Raw genomic sequence first — 18,146 nt, 5'->3', positions numbered from 1 at the left:
TGGTGAAATACCAAGTATTGATGTAATGTCAAGTATTTCACCAAGTACTGGTGAAAATACAGACACAGAAACTCTTATTCACTGATGATGAAAAGTGTAAAATGGTAAAACCTACTTGAAAAAGACAGTATCTACTAAAATTGAATATACACTAAAAATCCAGCAGCAATTTCATCCCTAAAGACATACCCTAGAGAAGGACGTGCACATGTTCAACAAGAGATGTGTACAAGTGTTCATGGAAACATTATTCTTAATAGCCAAAATTGGGGAATAACACAAATGTCCATCAAAAGTAGAATAAAAAATAGAATTAAAAAAAGTAAATAAAAAAAACTGTGGTATATCCATAATCAGAACACTAAACGGCTGAATGATTTCTTATGCAGCAACAGAGTCTTAAAATCATGAAGTCAGAATAGTGGCTGCCTGAAGGAAGGAAAAGTCTTATCAGGAAGGTCACAACATATGAATCTTGTATCAGGCCAGTGGCTGCCTCTGTTATTACGAAGAGGCAAGGGTCATGGGAAGCTTCTGAGAAGCTGGCAATATTCTATTCCTTGCCCTAGATGGTGTTTACATGGGTGTTTACTTTATGATAATTCATTACTATTACCTGCTTGATGTACCTTTATATAGATATTATATTTCACAATAAAAAGGTATAAAAAGGAAATCAACTGACAACACTTAAGTCAAGGTAATTTACATAAAAATCTGGATTTACAACCTGTTTTGAAAAACTGGAAAATCAGGCCTGCTTTCCTCCATGCCAACAATCAACTGTAGGCTGTGCAATAGCTACTTCCTTCAGACCAACTGGTGTCTCTGACTGCCCTAAGTACACTCTCTCCTGACTTTTATGATTCATGCTACTGTTGGCCTAAGATTCACCTAACACCCTTCCATACCCATCTCCCTGACACTCCTTTAGAACACAGGAACATTTAAGTGAGTGCATACAAATTATAAAGCATTTATAAAGCAGGTGTGCAGTTAAAGCAAGTAAATTTAATCTCATGTTCCTCATCTATAAAAAAGATACTAGTAGGGATCACAGGAAGATGGCAGCATGAGTATTTCAGAGGAAAGCTCCTCCCCAAACATATATATTTATGAAAATATAATAAATACAACTATTCCTAAAAGAGACACCAGTGGATGCAGTACAACAGCCAGGATACATCTACATCTCTGAGAACGCAACATCACATGAAGGGAGTAAGATACAAGCCGCGGCCAGTCGGGACCCGAATGCTCCCCCACCCCAAAACCCAGCGGGAAGAAAGGAGTCAGAACAGGGAGGGAGTGAAAGCCCAGGATTGCTAGACAACCAGCTCTAGAAATCGGCACCAGAACGCAGACACAAGGTGCACGGGGTGCTGGATATTAGAGAAACAGAAAAGCAAAACCTGTGGGCAGGTCCCCACAACTGGCGCCCCTGAGACAAAAGAAAAGCAAGTGCTTTCTGCAAGTCTTAATGAGACAGGGACCTCATAGCTGGACGAAGTTGTCCCGGCACACATAGCCAGCCTCTGGGAATACCGGGGAAACTTAGGCGCCCTAAACCCCGGGGAGGCAGTGCAGCTCTGAAATCCCTCACGGCACTAAGCAGCCTGCAGGTCATTCCTCCAACTGGCGTGGATCCTGACACACAGCCCAGTAGCAGGAGAGTGGCAGCACATGCCGGGGATGGAAGCGCCGGAAGGGACCGGGAGCAAATCCATGCGCTGCAGGAGAGGCTTGTGCTAGCCCACAATGGCGCAACTGAACAGACCGGGCACGGCTCACATGCACCCGCAGCATTGAAGCCAGAGGACCCCGGCAGAGGCCTGCATGGAAGAGCCCCACACGCGCACCTGCAGCGGAGCCAGAGCAAGCAGGCGCTCTCCCAGCAGCGGACCGGAATCACACCCCAACGCACAGCCACCCAGGCCAGACCCAAAGGCCACTACTGCCACACAGCTGCCCAGCAGGGCTGCTGCTAGCATGGAGGAACGCACCTGGCATGCATGCGAATCCCCGCAGGGCTCCGTGTTGCTCTGATGGAGACCCCGCCCACAGCAGCTTAGGGGTCTAACCCGGTGGCTGCTCCAGGAGTGCGGGTAACCATCACAGGCAGCGGAGAAGGGCAAGGCATCCAGCAAGCAGGAAAGGACTTTCTTCTCCCAGCTGACACATCCACAACCTGCCTACAGCCACTACTATCATCATGAAAAGGCGAAAAAATTTAGTCCAGTCCAAGACAGTCCAAACAACACCTGAGAAAGGATCTGCAGAGGCAGACCTAACCAGTTTCCCTGAAAAAGAATTCAAAAAAGAAATCATAAACATGCTGACAGAGCTGTAGAGAAATATGCAAGAGCTAAGGGACACAGTCTGGAGGGAGATTACAGACGTAAGTAGGGAGATTACAGACATCCGGAGGGAGATTACAGAAGTGAAACAAACTCTGGAAGGATTTATAAGCAGAATGGATAACATGCAAGAGGCCATTGATGGAATAGAAACCAGAGAACAGGAACACATAGAGGCTGACACAGAGAGAGATAAGAGAATCTCCAAGTATGAAACAATATTAAGAGAACTGTGTGACCAATCCAAAAGGAACAATATCCGCATTATAGGGGTACCAGAGGAAGAAGAGAGAGAAAAAGGGATAGAAAGTTCTTTGAAGAAATAATTGCTGAGAACTTCCCCAAACTGGGGGAGGAAATAGTTTCCCAGACTACAGAGGCACAGAGAACTCCCGAGAGACGGGACCCAAAGAGGACAACACCAAGACACATAATAATTAAAATGGTAAAGATCAAGGACAAGGACAGAGTATTAAAGGCAGCCAGAGAGAACAAAAGGTCACCTACAAAGGAAAACCCATCAGGCTATCATCAGACTTCTCAACAGAAACCTTACAGGGCAGAAGAGAATGGCATGATATATTTAATGCAATGAAACAGAAGGGCCTTGAACCAAGGATACTGTATCCAGCACGATTATCATTTAAATATGAAGGAGGGATTAAACAATTCCCAGACAAGCAAAAGTTGAGGGAATTTGCCTCCCACAAACCACCTCTACAGGGCATCCTACAGGGACTGCTCTAGATGGGAGCACTCCTAAAGAGAGCAGAACAAAACACCCAACATATGAAGAATGGAGGAGGAGGAAAAAGAAGGGAAAGAAATAATCATCAGACTGTGTTTATAACAGCTCAATAAGCGAGTTAAGTCAGACAGTAAGGTGGTAAAGAAGCTAACTTTGAACCTTTGGTAACCACGAATCTAAAGCCTGCAATGGCAATAAGTACATATCTCTCAATAATCACCTTAAATGTAAATGGACTGAATGCACCAATCAAAAGACAAAGAGTAATACAATGGATAAAAAAGCAAGACCCATCTATATGCTGCTTACAAGACACTCACCTCAAACCCACAGACATGCACAGATTAAAAGTCAAGGGATGGAAAAATATATTTCATGCAAACAACAGAGAGAAAAAAGCAGGTGTTCCAATACTAGTATCAGACAAAGTAGACTTCAAAATAAAGAAAGTAACAAGAGATTAAGAAAGACATTACATAATAATAAAGGGCTCAGTCCAACAAGAGGATATAACCATTATAAATATATATGCACCCAATACAGGAGCACCAATATATTTGAAACAAATATAACAGATTTAAAGGAGGAAATAGAATGCAATGCATTCATTTTGGGAGACTTTAAGACACCACTCACTCTGAAGGACAGATTCACCAGACAGAAAATAAGTAAGGACACAGAGGCACTGAACAACACACTAGAACAGATAGACCTAATAGATATCTACAGAACTCTACATCCAAAAGCAACAGGATACACATTCTTCTCAAGTGCACATGGAACATTCTCCAGAATAGACCACATACTAGGCCACAAAAAGAGCCTCAGTAAATTCCAAAAGATTGAAATCCTACCAATCAACTTTTCAGACCACAAAGGTATAAAACTAGAAATAAATTGTACAAAGAAAGCAAAAAAGGCTCACAAACACATGGAGGCTTAACAACATGCTCCTAAATAATCAATGGATCAACGACCAAATTAAAATGGAGATCCAGCAATATATGGAAACAAATGACAACAACAACACAAAGCCCCAACTTCTGTGGGACGCAGCGAAAGCAGTCTTAAGAGGAAAGTATATAGCAATCCAGGCATATTTAAAAAATGAAGAACAATCCCAAATGAATAGTCTAATGTCACAATTATCAAAATTGGAAAAAGAAGAACAAATGAGGCCTAAGGTCAGCAGACGGAGGGACATAATAAAGATCAGAGAAGAAATAAATAAAATTGAGAAAAACAAAACAATAGCAAAAATCAATGAAACCAAGAGCTGGTTCTTCAAGAAAATAAACAAAATAGATAAGCCTCTAGCCAGAATTATTAAGAGAAAAAGAGAGTCAACACACATCAACAGAATCAGAAACGAGAAAGGAAAAATCATGACAGACCCCACAGAAATACAAAGAATTATTAGAGAATACTATGAAAACCTATATGCTAACAAGCTGGAAAACCTAGGAGAAATGGACAACTTCCTAGAAAAATACAACCTTCCAAGACTGACCCAGAAAGAAACAGAAAATCTAAAAAGACCAATTACCAGCAACGAAATTGAAGCAGTAATCAAAAGACTACCCAAGAACAAAACCCCCGGGCCAGATGGATTTACCTCGGAATTTTATCAGACATACAGAGAAGACATATTACCCATTCTCCTTAAAGTTTTCCAAAAAATAGAAGAGGAGGGAATACTCCCAAACTCATTCTATGATGCCAACATCACCCTAATACCAAAACCAGGCAAAGACCCCACCAAAAAAGAAAACTACAGACCAATATCCCTGATGAATGTAGATGCAAAAATACTCAACAAAATATTAGCAAACCGAATTCAAAAATACATCAAGAGGATCATACACCATGACCAAGTGGCATTCATCCCAGGGATGCAAGGATGGTACAACATTAGAAAATCCATCAACATCATCCATCACATCAACAAAAAGGACAAAAACCACATGATCATCTCCATAGATGCTGAAAAAGCATTCAACAAAATTCAACATCCGTTCATGATAAAAACTCTCAACAAAATAGGCATATAGGGGAAGTACCTCAACATAATAAAGGCCATATATGATAAACCCACAGCTAACATCATACTGAACAGCGAGAGGCTGAAAGCTTTTTCTCTGAGATCGGGAACTAGACAGGGATGCCCACTCTCTGCACTGTTATTTAACATTGTACTGGAGGTCCTAGCCATGGCAATCAGATAAAACAAAGAAATACAAGGAACCCAGATTGGTAAAGAAGAAGTCAAACTGTCACTATTTGCAGATGATATAATATTGTACATAAAAAAACCCTAAAGACTCACTCCACCCCAAAACTATTGGAACTGATATCGGAATACAGCAAAGTTGCAGGATACAAAATTAACACACAGAAATCTGCAGCTTTCCTATACACTAACAATGAACTGATAGAAAGAGAAATCAGGAAAACAATTCCATTCACAATAGCATCAAAAAGAATAAAATACCTAGGAATAAACCTAACCAAGGAAGTGATACACCTATACCCTGAAAACTACAAGACACTCTTAAGAGAAATTAAAGAGGTCACTAATAAATGGAAACTCATCCCATGCTCCTGGCTGGGAAGAATTAATATCATCAAAATGGCCATCCTGCCCAAAGCAATATACAGATTCGATACAATCCCTATCAAATTACCAACAGCAGTCTTCAGTGAACTGGAACAAATAGTTCAAAAATTCATATGGAACCGCCAAGACTCTGAATAGCCAAAGCAATCCTGAGACGGAAGAATAAAGTGGGGGTGATCTCGCTCCCCAACTTCAACTCTACTACAAAGCCACAGTAATCAAGACAATTTGGTACTGGCACAAGAACAGAGCCACAGACCAGTGGAACAGGATAGAGACTCCAGACATTAACCCAAACATATATGGCCAATTAATATATGATAAAGGAGCCATGGGCCTACAATGGGGAAATGACAGTCTCTTCAACAGATAGTGCTGGCAAAACTGGACAGCTATATGTAAGAGAATGAAACTGGATCACTGTCTAACCCTATACACAAAAGCAAACTCCAAATGGATCAAAGACCTGAATGTAAGTCATGAAACCATAAAACTCTTAGAAAAAAACATAGGCAAAGATCTCATGGACATAAACATGTGTGACTTCTTCATGAACATATCTCCCTGGGCAAGGGAAACAAAGGCAAAAATGAATAAGTGGGACTATATCAAGCTAAAAAGCTTCTGTACAGCAAAGGACACCATCAATAGAACAAAAAGGTATCCTACAGTATGGGAGAACATATTTATAAATGACAGATCTGATAAAGGATTGACATCCAAAATATATAAAGAGCTCACACGCCTCAACAAACAAAAAGCAAATAATCCAATTAAAAAATGGGTAGAGGAGCTGAATAGACAGTTCTCTAAAGAAGAAATCCAGATGGCCAACAGACACATGAAAAGATGCTCCACATCGCTTGTCATCAGAGAAATGCAAATTAAAACCACAATGAGATATCACCTCACACCAGTAAGGATCGCCATCATCGGAAAGACAAACAACAACAAATGCTGGCAAGGCTGTGGAGAAAGGGGAACCCTCCTACACTGCTGGTGGGAAATGTAAACTAGTTCAACCATTGTAGAAAGCAGTATGGAGGTTCCTCAGAATGCTCAAAACAGAAATACCATTTGACCCAGGAATTCCACTTCTAGGAATTTACCCTAAGAATGCAGCACTCCAGTTTGAAGAAGACAGATGCACCCTTATGTTTATCGCTGCACTATTTACAATAGCCAAGATATGGAAGCAACCTAAACGTCCATCAGTAGATGAATGGATAAAGAAGATGTGGTACATATACGCAGTGGAACATTATGCAGCCATAAGAAAAATACAGATCCATTCGCCCCAACATGGATGGAGCTAGAGGGTCTTATGCTCAGTGAAATAAGCCAAGCAGAGAAAGAGAAATACCAAATGATTTCACTCATCAGTGGAGAATAAGAACAAAGGAAAAACTGAAAGAAGAAAACAGCAGCAGAATCACAGAACCCAAGAAGAGACTAACAGGTACCAAAGTGAAAGGGACTGGGGAGGATGGGTGGGTAGGGAGGGATAAGGGGGGGAAGATGATTGGCATGCATAAAGGGGGGGGTGGGAGAAAGGGGAGGGCTGTACAACACAGAGAAGACAAGTAGTGATTCTACAGCATTTTGCTATGCTGATGGACAGTGACTGTAAAGGGGTTTATAGGGGGGACCTGGTATAGGGGAGAGCCTAGTAAACATAATATTCTTTATGTAATTGCAGATTAATGATAACAAAAAAAGGGGGGGGATTACTCCCTGATAGGATAAAACTAACTGTAAATCAGCGATTAATGCATACTTTAAATATCCTTAATTTTTATCATTTAAAGGGTGTCAGATGATCAGCTATGGAAGTACATTTTTCTGACAACATTCCTTTCTCTTAAAAAAAAAAGCAGTTCCTGTGTGGTGACCTCCAATAAATTCTTCACAGTAGTATTAAGGGCATATCAAAGTGTGGGCAAAGTGTCTGTTTGTGTTTATACAGAGGATCAAAGCCCAATTCGGCTACCCAGAAAATGAAATAAGATATGATATGAAGAAGAAGTTCCAACATCAACATACTCTGGAAGAGTCATTCCAGAAGAAGATCATCAAAAAATGTCAACAAAGATCCTGGCGCTGTTGCAGTTGTAGCTGCATTCACCCCACTGGTTCCTGGAATTGCCATTGGAATGAACGGGGAGATATCTAAGCTGGCCTGTGCATACAGTAAAATAACAAATTTGACTGGATCTATACTGTTGGAACTCAACCAAGAATTAGGGGAAGTGCAAGTTGCAGCGCTCCAAAATCTTGAGACTACAGACTATCTACTGTTAAAAGAACATATGGGATGTGAACAGTTCCCAGGAATGTGTTGTTTTAAATTTCTGATTTTTCTCAAACTATTCAAATTCAGTTAGACGATATCCATCATATCATAGATAAGTTTTCACAAATGCTTAGGGTGCCTAACTGGTTTTCTTGGTTTCACTGGAGATGGCTGGTAATTATAGATCTGCTTTGGTTATGTAACTGTATTCCTATTATATTAATGTGTGTGCACAATTTAATTAGTAGCTTAAAACCTATACATGCTTAAGTTACTCTACAAGAAGTTATGTCAAAGAAACAATCAATCTTCCCATGTTTTCTTCCGCCTGCTACTTCTATAGCTTTTCTTCTTCCTTCCTAATTACAACCCTTAAATAGAATTCATGCCTCATATTGAATTTACCGAGTATTATAATTCCTCCAAGTGGTAAAGATACCTCAAGACAAATGCTGGGCATAGAAGCCACAGGGCATAAATCTGCAAAGAAGTAAAAAGCTAACCTTTTCAAACAATATGGCTTCTCTCTCACTTACCAACTTTACATTTCCCTGTATGGCCCTGGAAGATGACTGGTTAGTCAGAGACGGGTAAGATTCCTCAAAGGAGGAACAACCTAAGACAGGCACAGTCACGGGGGGCCATCAGGTGAGAAATTGGGGATCAACAGAGGTGAGGCTTAGAACCTCACGCCCCCCCCCGTTTTGAGAGAAATCTTCTGCATCCATGGATGTTTTGTTGCCCTTGTGTAGCTTGAATTAATACTTAGCCTAAAGGCACACACCTGTTGGCGAGGTTGTGGAGAAAGGGGAACCCTCCTACACTGCTGGTGGGAATGTAAATTACTTCAACCATTGTGGAAAGCAATATGGAGGTTCCTCAAAATGTTCAAAATAGACTTAGCATTTGACCCAGGAATTCCACTTCTAGGAATTTATCCTAAGGATGCAGCACTCCAGTTTGTAAAAGACAGATGCACCCCTATGTTTATCACAGCACTATCTACAATAGCCAAGAAATGGAAGCAACCTAAGTGTCCATCAGTAGATGAATGGATAAAGAATATGTGGTACATATACACAATGGAATATTATTCACCCATAAGAAGAAAACAAATCCTCCCATTTGCAACAACATGGATGGAGCTAGAGGGTATGATGCGCAGTGAAATAAGCCAGGTGGAGAAAGACAAGTACCAAATGATTTCACTCATATGTGGAGTATAAGAGCAAAGGAAAACTGAAGGAACAAAACAGCAGCAGAACCACAGAACCCAAGAATGGACTAATAGTTACCAAAGGGAAAGGGACTGGGGACGATGGGTGGGAAGGGAGGGATAAGGGCGGGGAAAAAGAAAGAGGGCATTATGATTAGCATGTATAGTGCGTGGGGGGCACGGGGAGGGCTGTGCAACACAGAGGAGACAAGTAGTGATTTTACAGTATCTTACTACGCAGATGGACAGTGACTGTGAAGGGGTATGTGGGGGGGGACTTGGTGAAGGGGGGAACCTAGTAAACATAATGTTCTTTCTGTAATTGTAGATTAATGATACCAAAATAAAATTCAAAAAAAGAAGAAAAAAGATACTAGTACCTAACAGAGCTGTTACGATTAAATGAAATAATGCACATAAAATACCTGTCACTGAATCAGCACTCTGCATTAGGAGGGCTGTTATTTATTTCTGACACATGTATCTCATACTTTGAACTTTCAGAATGTGAATCTACTTGCTATGGCCACTGTCTTCTGATTTTATAGGCAGTACAGCATTTAGCTGCCATATGTTTGTCTAAATACTCCAACACTTACCACTGTTAAAAACAATAAGTAAATCTTCCAAAGTTCCTTTCCATGACACCATAGCAGACTTGTTTTTACTTGTCTTGTCCAAAGCACACATTTCGCCTGCTCATGGCTTTACTGCTTGGATCAGGATCAGGCAGATGGAAGCCTCCTGAGACAGACCTTAGGATGACGGGTTATACCTCAGCCATGAAACGCCTTCAGAACAAAAGCGGGCTTTTCAAAGTAAACATACGGCCACCACCAAAAGCAGAGTATCTTTCATATAGTTGTTTGGATTTGAACGACTAGACAGTAACACTTAACTAATTCTTGCCCCTCAAATGGAGGAATATATTTTTCTCCAAAAAAAACCCCACAAAAGTCTGACTCAAATTACTTTTTTCCCAAAGCCAATTTGGCAGCAAGCACTCATATAACGGATTACTATGAATTTCATCCATGAATACAATGAAAACTAAACCCATAACATCAATCATTTCACAAACACAATGCTAAGCAAAAGAAACCATACACAATAGAATCTATACTGGGAGATTGTGTTTGTGTAAAGTTCACAGTGTTTACAGAAGGCATAATTAAATGATAAAATTATATAGAAAAGCTAGAAAACAGAAGACAAGATAGCTGTAATCTTATGGGAAATTAGGTATGATCCAGAAATGGCATGTTAGGGATTCTAGCACTTATCATCATGTACAGTATTTTATTTGTTGCAATCTGCCCAAACCATTAATATGCTCCACTAGTTCAGATACATTCACTGCTCTATCTCCAGCATCTAGAACGGTGGCTTGGTATGTATAGGCTCCCAATGAGACAGGGACCATGGGTGTAGTCAGAGTAGGATGAGGGCCTGCGGAAAGAGACCCCTACCAAAACTCCATATTAAACAATTAAACAAAGACAAAGTGACATTAATTCTCTAAAGTAAAATATCAAACTAGGAATATAAGCATTCTTCGGTGAAGATTAGTTAAAACTAAAAAGCCAGGAATAACCTGGCCTAGAATGTTTGAACATCCCCCAGATAAGTAAATACCTCAACATAGCCCATGTCTAGTTTGTATCAATTAAATGAGGCTATTGTAAAATTTACTTTAGCCGCTAAAAGGCCCAGTTTATCTTTAACTTTACCCAGATACTGCTTTTCCTCCTCCAGCCCTAATCAAGTCAGTAACTCAGCTCACCTTGAAAGCAAAAAAAGAGGCCTTGACTGATATGCTCCCAAACCAAGAAACTGCTATTCTGAGAAAGGATCAAAGCAGTAAATTTCTTATGTTAACTCCGCAAAATAATCTGAAAACCCGATAAGAAACTTAGTGTCTCTTTAAAAATAAACACTTAGAGACCATCTGGTAGATCCACATCCCTAGCTCCTGGTCTCTCAACTGCCTAAAAATCCCCTAGACAACGCACCACCACGGACTCTCTTGTCCCCTCCTGGCGTGAGCCGGGAGCTCTGTTCTTTCACTCTATCTCTAAATAAAGGCCTGTACCTTGCTCTCCTACCTTGACTGTGAAGCTCATTCTTCGGCTTCGTGAACAAGAACCCCGGCATCACTAACAGTATAGCGCAACTTGTGCCATTACACAACTTGGGAGAAAAGGCACTGTATGATTTGAACAGTAGCTGTCTTACAAAGCTGTCCTAAAACCAACCTAAGACTTGTAAACATACCCAGGATTATCAGTGACATACACAGACTACAGTTTTAACCATGAACATCTGTAACGCCAAACATGCTATCATAAAAGATTAAAAACTTTTTTGCCTTAAATACTATAAAAATTTCTAGTGAAAAGTAAGTCTTGTACAAACTTAGCAGGTCCAGAAAAATATCACTATAGTGAAGCTTATTAAAAGTTGGCAGACATCAGTCAAGTGACTTCTTGTAACGTACAAGGTTTTAGTTTACCTTAAAGTAACATGAAGCAAACATGCATTGATCATGAAGTACCAAAATTAAAACTACATGTAACAGCCACGCAGGACCAAATTCCTGTCTATAAACACTAATTTTGTAATTAGTTTTATTAACTTAGTTACAGTACTGAACTTTCCGATGTTCAGCTATTAGAAAAGTTCACTGTGCCCACTTGATACAATAAACTAATTCCTAAGAAGTGGTATAAATAATTTTCATACTAAATAACAGTATAATTTTAGAAATAACCAGGAAGAAAGGGGGTAGGAACTGTCCCTGAAAGATAATGCAAACATCTAAGCAGCAAAGTCTAATAAACATATAGAACAGGACAATCTTAAATTTTATTACTTCTTCAATGTGAAACAGTTTGAAAATCTAGAAACCTCTGCAACTTCCTTCAGCCACTTTCCATGATTTAACCAATAGAAAAGTTTCTAATTCATATCATTTTTCGAACATAATTAAACAATTCCTTGGTAAGACAGAGAACGACCCTCAAATCCCCGTTTTCAACTTTTGAGTAATTTTATATCATGTACACTAATAATTCTGTTGGCAAATTCCGATGTATATCACACATACAGAAACCTCTTCCTTTACTACTTTGTAAGTTAGTATACTGTACAGAGAAGCCCTTCCCAACTTAGGTATTTCTGAAAAAAGTATCCCACACTTTTTTTCAAGCATTTTATAATTTATTTTACTATGGCAAGCCATTGAAAACTTAACTTTTCGCCATATTTGAAACAACCTTTTAAAAGTGTGTTGTCTTAAAGTACCAAATGATTTCACTCATATGTGGAGTATAAGAACAAAGCAAAAACTGAAGAAACAAAACAGCAGCAGACTCACAGAACCCAAGAATGGACCCAAGAATGGACTAAGTTACCAAAGGGAAAGGGACTGGGTAGGGTGGATGGGAAGGGAGGGATAAGGGGGGAAAAGGGGCATTACGATTAGCACACATAACGTAGAGGGGGGGCACAGGGAAGAGAGTATAGGACAGAGAACACAAGTAGTGACTCTGTAGCATCTTACTATGCTGATGGACAATGACTGCAATGGGGTATGTGATGGGATAATGGGGGGAATCTAGTAACCACAATGTTGCTCATGTGATTGTATATTAATGATACCAACATAAAAAAAGTGTGTTGTCTTGGATATCACCAAGTGCCAGAGATCACACTTCAGAAACCAAGTGACATTCTGTGTAATATGAAAACAAAGCCTTCTTCCTAGGAAAGTAATCCCCAGATAAAGTAAATAATGTGAGCTTATTTTAAAATCAAAGCAAAATTTTGCCTTTATTCCATCAAGTCACTGGATCAAGTTTTACCGTTACCATCAACATTAAGGTCAAAAAAAGTACAAATAATAAATTTTTCTTAATACAAGAATACTATAATAATCTGTCTACTACTAAATGTTAACTGCTACTTCTGCCAGCCAGAAAAGAAGGAACTGGGATCAGAAACTTCAGGGCCATTATTATATCAGCTCCAGATGCTTTGAATAACCATTTCAAACAGAAAAATTAATACGTGAAATCACTACCCTTAAGTACTGCGATACCGTTTGATACACTGATTTTTAAGGTGGAAGGTTTAAACAACTCACATTTCTGTGTTACTGTAATTGTTAAAAATAGCAGGTAGAACTTTATGATGAAAAAGATTAAAATGTACAAAAGGAGAGAAATTTAATGATTTTTAGTAACTCCAGCTTTTTAATACAAGATACAAATTAGCTCCAAGGAACTGAAAAATGGCATACTACAATCACATGGAAAAACTGTTAGCAAAAAGTGTTACTTTTTTGCTGATCCCACAGGTCTTTGCTATTCATTTTTAAGAATTCATCTTACTGTCCGCTTGCAGGGGTATTATTTCGTGTTACTTTTGAAAGTTTAATTCAAGTTAAACTACTAAAATGTGTTAAGGCGTTAATGTTTTCAATGTTACCTTAAATAACACAGCGTGAAAAAAAAATCCGACCAACTACACACGAGCTGAGCGTTGTGCTGTCTTCAATGCCTTATAGCCGGGGCGCGCAGACCGCAAAGCGTGACATGAGATCGGAACCACACGGTTTCGACCGGGACCAGCCACTCCTCCAAAGACAGCAGCCACCGGCTTGCTGGAAGGGGCCTCCCAACGCCGGGCCCGCCCAGAGGCCGCAGAGCCCACTCCCCGCGCCGGACCCGTTGCGTGTCCCCGCCCGCCGCGAGCCGGAGCCAGGCACCCACGCCGGCAGCGATGCACCGCCCCGGCCGGCGCTTCGGTGCGCCCGCCGCCCCCTCCTCCGGGCCGCCGGCCCCCGGCCATCCCCGCCCGCCGGCCCGAGGGCTCCAGGCGCGCGCGTCCCCGAGCGGCCCGGCCCACCCGCCGTCCCCGGCGCCCCGCAGCCGCCCGCAGGGAGGAGGGAGGGGCGCCGGCCATCCCGCTCGGGCTCGGCCCTGGTGGCCGCAGAGGGACTCACCGTGGCGGCCGCGGCTCTGGCGGGTACCTTGTCTCTTCCCAGCGCCGCGCGAGGCGCCTCGGAGCCGAAACTCCGCGCCGGCAGCCCTCCGGCCCTTCGCGTCCCAGGGCAGATACACAGCTCCCGGGCGCGGGCGGGGCTGAAGGCGGGGCGGCAGGAGGGGTCCGGCCCGCGGGGAGCGGTCTCGGCTCGGAACGAAGTCCGGGAAGCGCCCGCCCCCCCCCACCCGGGACCTCTCCTCAGGGCGCGCCCGGCCGGCACCTCCCTCCGAGTGCGGCTGCCCGGTCGGCCTTCCGAGCCCTCGCAGCCGGGCCACGTCGGCCCGGCCCACCGGCAGCGCCGCGAGCCTCCGGCCTCCCCGCGGCACGCCCGGTGGCTCCTCACAAGCCGCCTTCCGCACGTAACTTCCCTGGAACCAGACGCAGGGGAAACACCGGCCGGCGGCAGGTAGAGGCGGTGCCGGCAACGGCTACTGCACGCGGCCCCGCCCACCCGCCGGCCCGGCCCACTGAGCATGCCCGGGTGGGCGGGGCCACGACGGAGCGGGCCGCGCGGGCCACGCCCCCCCTCCCGGGGTCCGACCCCAGCCGCGGAAGGAAAAGTCCCGTTTCCGAAGTAACTTGGAAGACAGAGTTTCCCTTGGCCGGCAACTCTTCCTTTTTTTTCATCAAAGGTCCCGCAGAAATCGCCCCCGAGGAGAAAGCTGTGTACCACGTCTTTTCCGACTTCTGACAGAGACTTGTCCACTTGCTCCTCAACGAGGGGCGCGGGATTAGCACCACGCAGAAGGGCAGCTGGAAAGGCGGGCACAGAAGGACCTGACAATCGTGTCCTTACCGTGGAACGTCACAGCTGTCACCATATGCTGGCCATGCTGCTGCGTGGAAGGCAGAATGAGTTTTTCTGTAAAGCACGTCCTGGCTTTCAGCTCTGAGGATCAACTAATTGCTCTCATTCTCAACAGACTGTCCCAACTAAAACTGGCTACGAGGTCATGGGCACCCCAGGGGCAAGCAACCTGAGAAATACCCAGGAGGGTTCTTGTGCTGTGTTGGCCCACTCACATGAGACCTCAAGATAATATCCAAAGTCTCTCTTCTCCCACCCATCTAGACAGGGATCTCAAAAGTATATTTTGGACATCAACAATGCTGACATTCTTAGGGGTGAGAGAAGGGGTCAGTCTGCCTTGCATTTCTAAACCCAGTTTTCCAGCTCACGCTGAGCAGAAAAGGAAGTCCACAGTCCAGTTCAATCAGCCACTACAAAAACTCCCCAAAATGGTCACTGCCTTGCTAAACACACCCAAAAAACATGCATGAAATCCTTCCCGGCCTCATTACTCTACATTTCATAAAATGTAAAGCTTTTCACAAATGTCAGATATTCTGAGTAACATTAAATGATATCCTTAAAATAACTAGTATAGTGCCAAAATGTACACAAGAAGTGGAAAAAAGCACAAACTTTAGGTTTTAAATAATGGTTCTCTTTAGAATTCAACTATACAAAAAGATCAAACATCTTAACCAAGAAATATCTGTGTAACATACATACATAGCAGTAGAGATTTCAAAATAAAGTATATTTTGCAACTGAAGCTATCTGAACTAGAAAATTGTCTGGAGCTTCTGGTGCTAGTCAGTGAAGTGGTATTTACTTTTATTTGCCATGAATTGGTATCTCTCAAGAGATTTCTCTCGAGATGAAAAAGATGCACCTTAGTTCCAATATAATACATTATTTTCTTCTGAACTTTGTTCATCCAAGTACTTCATTAAGAGTGTAAGTTCTTTGATGGTAGGGACTATGAATCTCATTCAGCTTAGTAACCTTAGAGCTTAATGAGGTTCCCAGAGTATAGAAAGTGGTATGACTGAGAACTGTACAGGTTTCCTACTGTCAGGACTGTTACCTGTAAGTTCTTTTCACTCCAGTTACCTGCAGGCATCTGGGCCAGTTCCTTAGGGCTCTCATCCAAATAAGAGGAATGGTGTGGTCTCTCTGTCACCTCTTCTGGGCCTCGCCACAGGAGGACCAAACATCTGTAAACCACTAAACCAAGAGATTTGCTTTATAAATAAATGAAAATGACATTTCCCCCTAGGGAGACTTCCACCTGGGATAATTAGAAATTTCTACTCCGGAAGTGATTTGAGACTTTGAGCTACCTTAAATTCTTTTTATACATAGGGTATAAATAAAGAATCAATGTAATCTCCTCAGAGCCATCTGGTGCTAATTTTTCTGTTACCTCCTGAGAAATCAAAAGAGCCAGAAAGCGAAGGAAGTAATAATTCTCTGTTCACTCCAGCTGCTGAAGTAGTCACTAAAGTTTTTCTTACATTCACCTGTATATGAGGTGATTCATTCAGCATTCAAAACAATACAGGTTCTATTAGTGCAAAGGCATAGAAGCCAAATACGGAATGAATTCTATCACTATGAATCAATGCATGACTCCTGGTCCCTTTAAATTCTAGTAGTTGAGCGACATAATTTCTCATGTGTGAGGGGAATGGTGGTAATTGGAGAATAAGAAACCTAAGAGCAGTCTTGTTAAAGAACTACTTATTCCTGACTCATATTTTTATAGCACCAAACACATTTTCCCCTTAATCTCTCCTTTTGCAGAGCAAATAGAGTATTCCCAAACAATTTCATTTTTCATGGTAAAGCCCTCTACCCTAATCTATGCTTTGTGGTCTGTGGTGTCTGCAGAATCTTCTCCAACCTGCATCTTCCTTGAATTGTTGACCTTAGGAATTCTATGTGTATAGCTCGTGAGGATGAAAAGGCAATTCTGTAACTGAATGAGTCTTCCTGTGCTACTGCTCCTGATAATGTGTATCCTGCAAAAGATACTGCGACTAAAGCAGAGTCCTCTGGGACTATCACATCCAGGGGACCCCAGGAGGGCAGCTCCCAGTCCCAGGCAGAGTAGGCAGCTGACTATGTGGCAAAATCAGAAAAAATCTCCCCAGCATTCCGAAAATAATAACCCCACCGAGCACCAAGAGGCAAAAAAAGTCTTCAGTTAGGTTTCATTTCTTTGGTCAAACTGAGCAAAAATGATGTCAACATGCTGAGAGAGGGCTCTATCTTCCCTAATTTAATTCACTTTCAATAAGCTGATCAGATTTTTTAAGCTTCAACTTAAGTGTTGGTGAGTGAGTGAGTGCTAAAAAGAAATGGTTATATACCACCAAGGGGATTTTCTAAATTCAGGATGAGAATAGCAAAGAATTGATCCTACTTCCCAGTTTTAACCAGAGCTCATCATACTGATGATACACTGAAAGTTATTTTCATCTGAGTTTCTTTTAGGATATGTGAGAATACAGTTAGACAGGAATAACAGTGAAGAATAAAGTAGAAGGACTAGATAAACAAAGTCCTTACCCTGTAATTTCAAAACTGCTACTATATGGAATCTAAGACAGCATGAATTGTAAAACATACCATTACATACTAATAAGAAAGGAAAAAAAACCTGCCAATTAAATAGTGACAGAAGGCTCTCTTAACACTAATCATATGTATGCATACTTATTAAAAGAGCTCTTTTGAACTTCATTACGTAAGACAAACGATTCAGTTAAGTTGTTTCCCTACAAATTCTCTACATTCAGAGCCTACCTCACTTTTGAGCTCAGACTCACCAATGTCCATATTTTTTTAATTCTTTCCACACAGCATCATCCTCTGTTCCATCAGCTGCATTGGTGATGAACTACTTCATGAAATAATCCACCAAAGAACAGAAGGCATTGACACAAGTTTCTGTACTTACTGGAGATTATGTACAGTTTGGCACACCTTTGACTCTCATTTCAAGAATGTCGTAAAGACCTGTGACTCCCCACCGTCCATACCTCTTCCCCACAACCGATTTGTTCCTGTGGTTTAA

The 18,146-nt window shown here is 41.9% G+C and overlaps 1 protein-coding gene across 1 annotated transcript in view; it reads right to left on the bottom strand.

Moving 5' to 3' along the window:
• Positions 1-15,098, bottom strand: part of LOC140846714 (uncharacterized) — a 37,944-nt gene extending 22,846 nt beyond the window's left edge. Inside the window, exons 1-3 of the mRNA XM_073224290.1 lie at positions 15,074-15,098; positions 14,819-15,030; positions 14,237-14,705 (exon numbers count right to left, since the gene is read on the bottom strand). Of these exons, the coding sequence (XP_073080391.1) occupies positions 14,237-14,705; positions 14,819-15,030; positions 15,074-15,098 (706 nt within the window). The remainder of the gene's footprint in view (positions 1-14,236; positions 14,706-14,818; positions 15,031-15,073) is intronic.
• Between the last annotated feature and the right edge of the window lie 3,048 nt (positions 15,099-18,146).

Source organism: Manis javanica, chromosome 16, assembly GCF_040802235.1.
Source record: "Manis javanica isolate MJ-LG chromosome 16, MJ_LKY, whole genome shotgun sequence".
NCBI lineage: Eukaryota > Metazoa > Chordata > Mammalia > Pholidota > Manidae > Manis > Manis javanica.
Note: the sequence above shows the minus strand (reverse complement) of the source record. Positions and strands in the feature narration are given on the sequence as shown.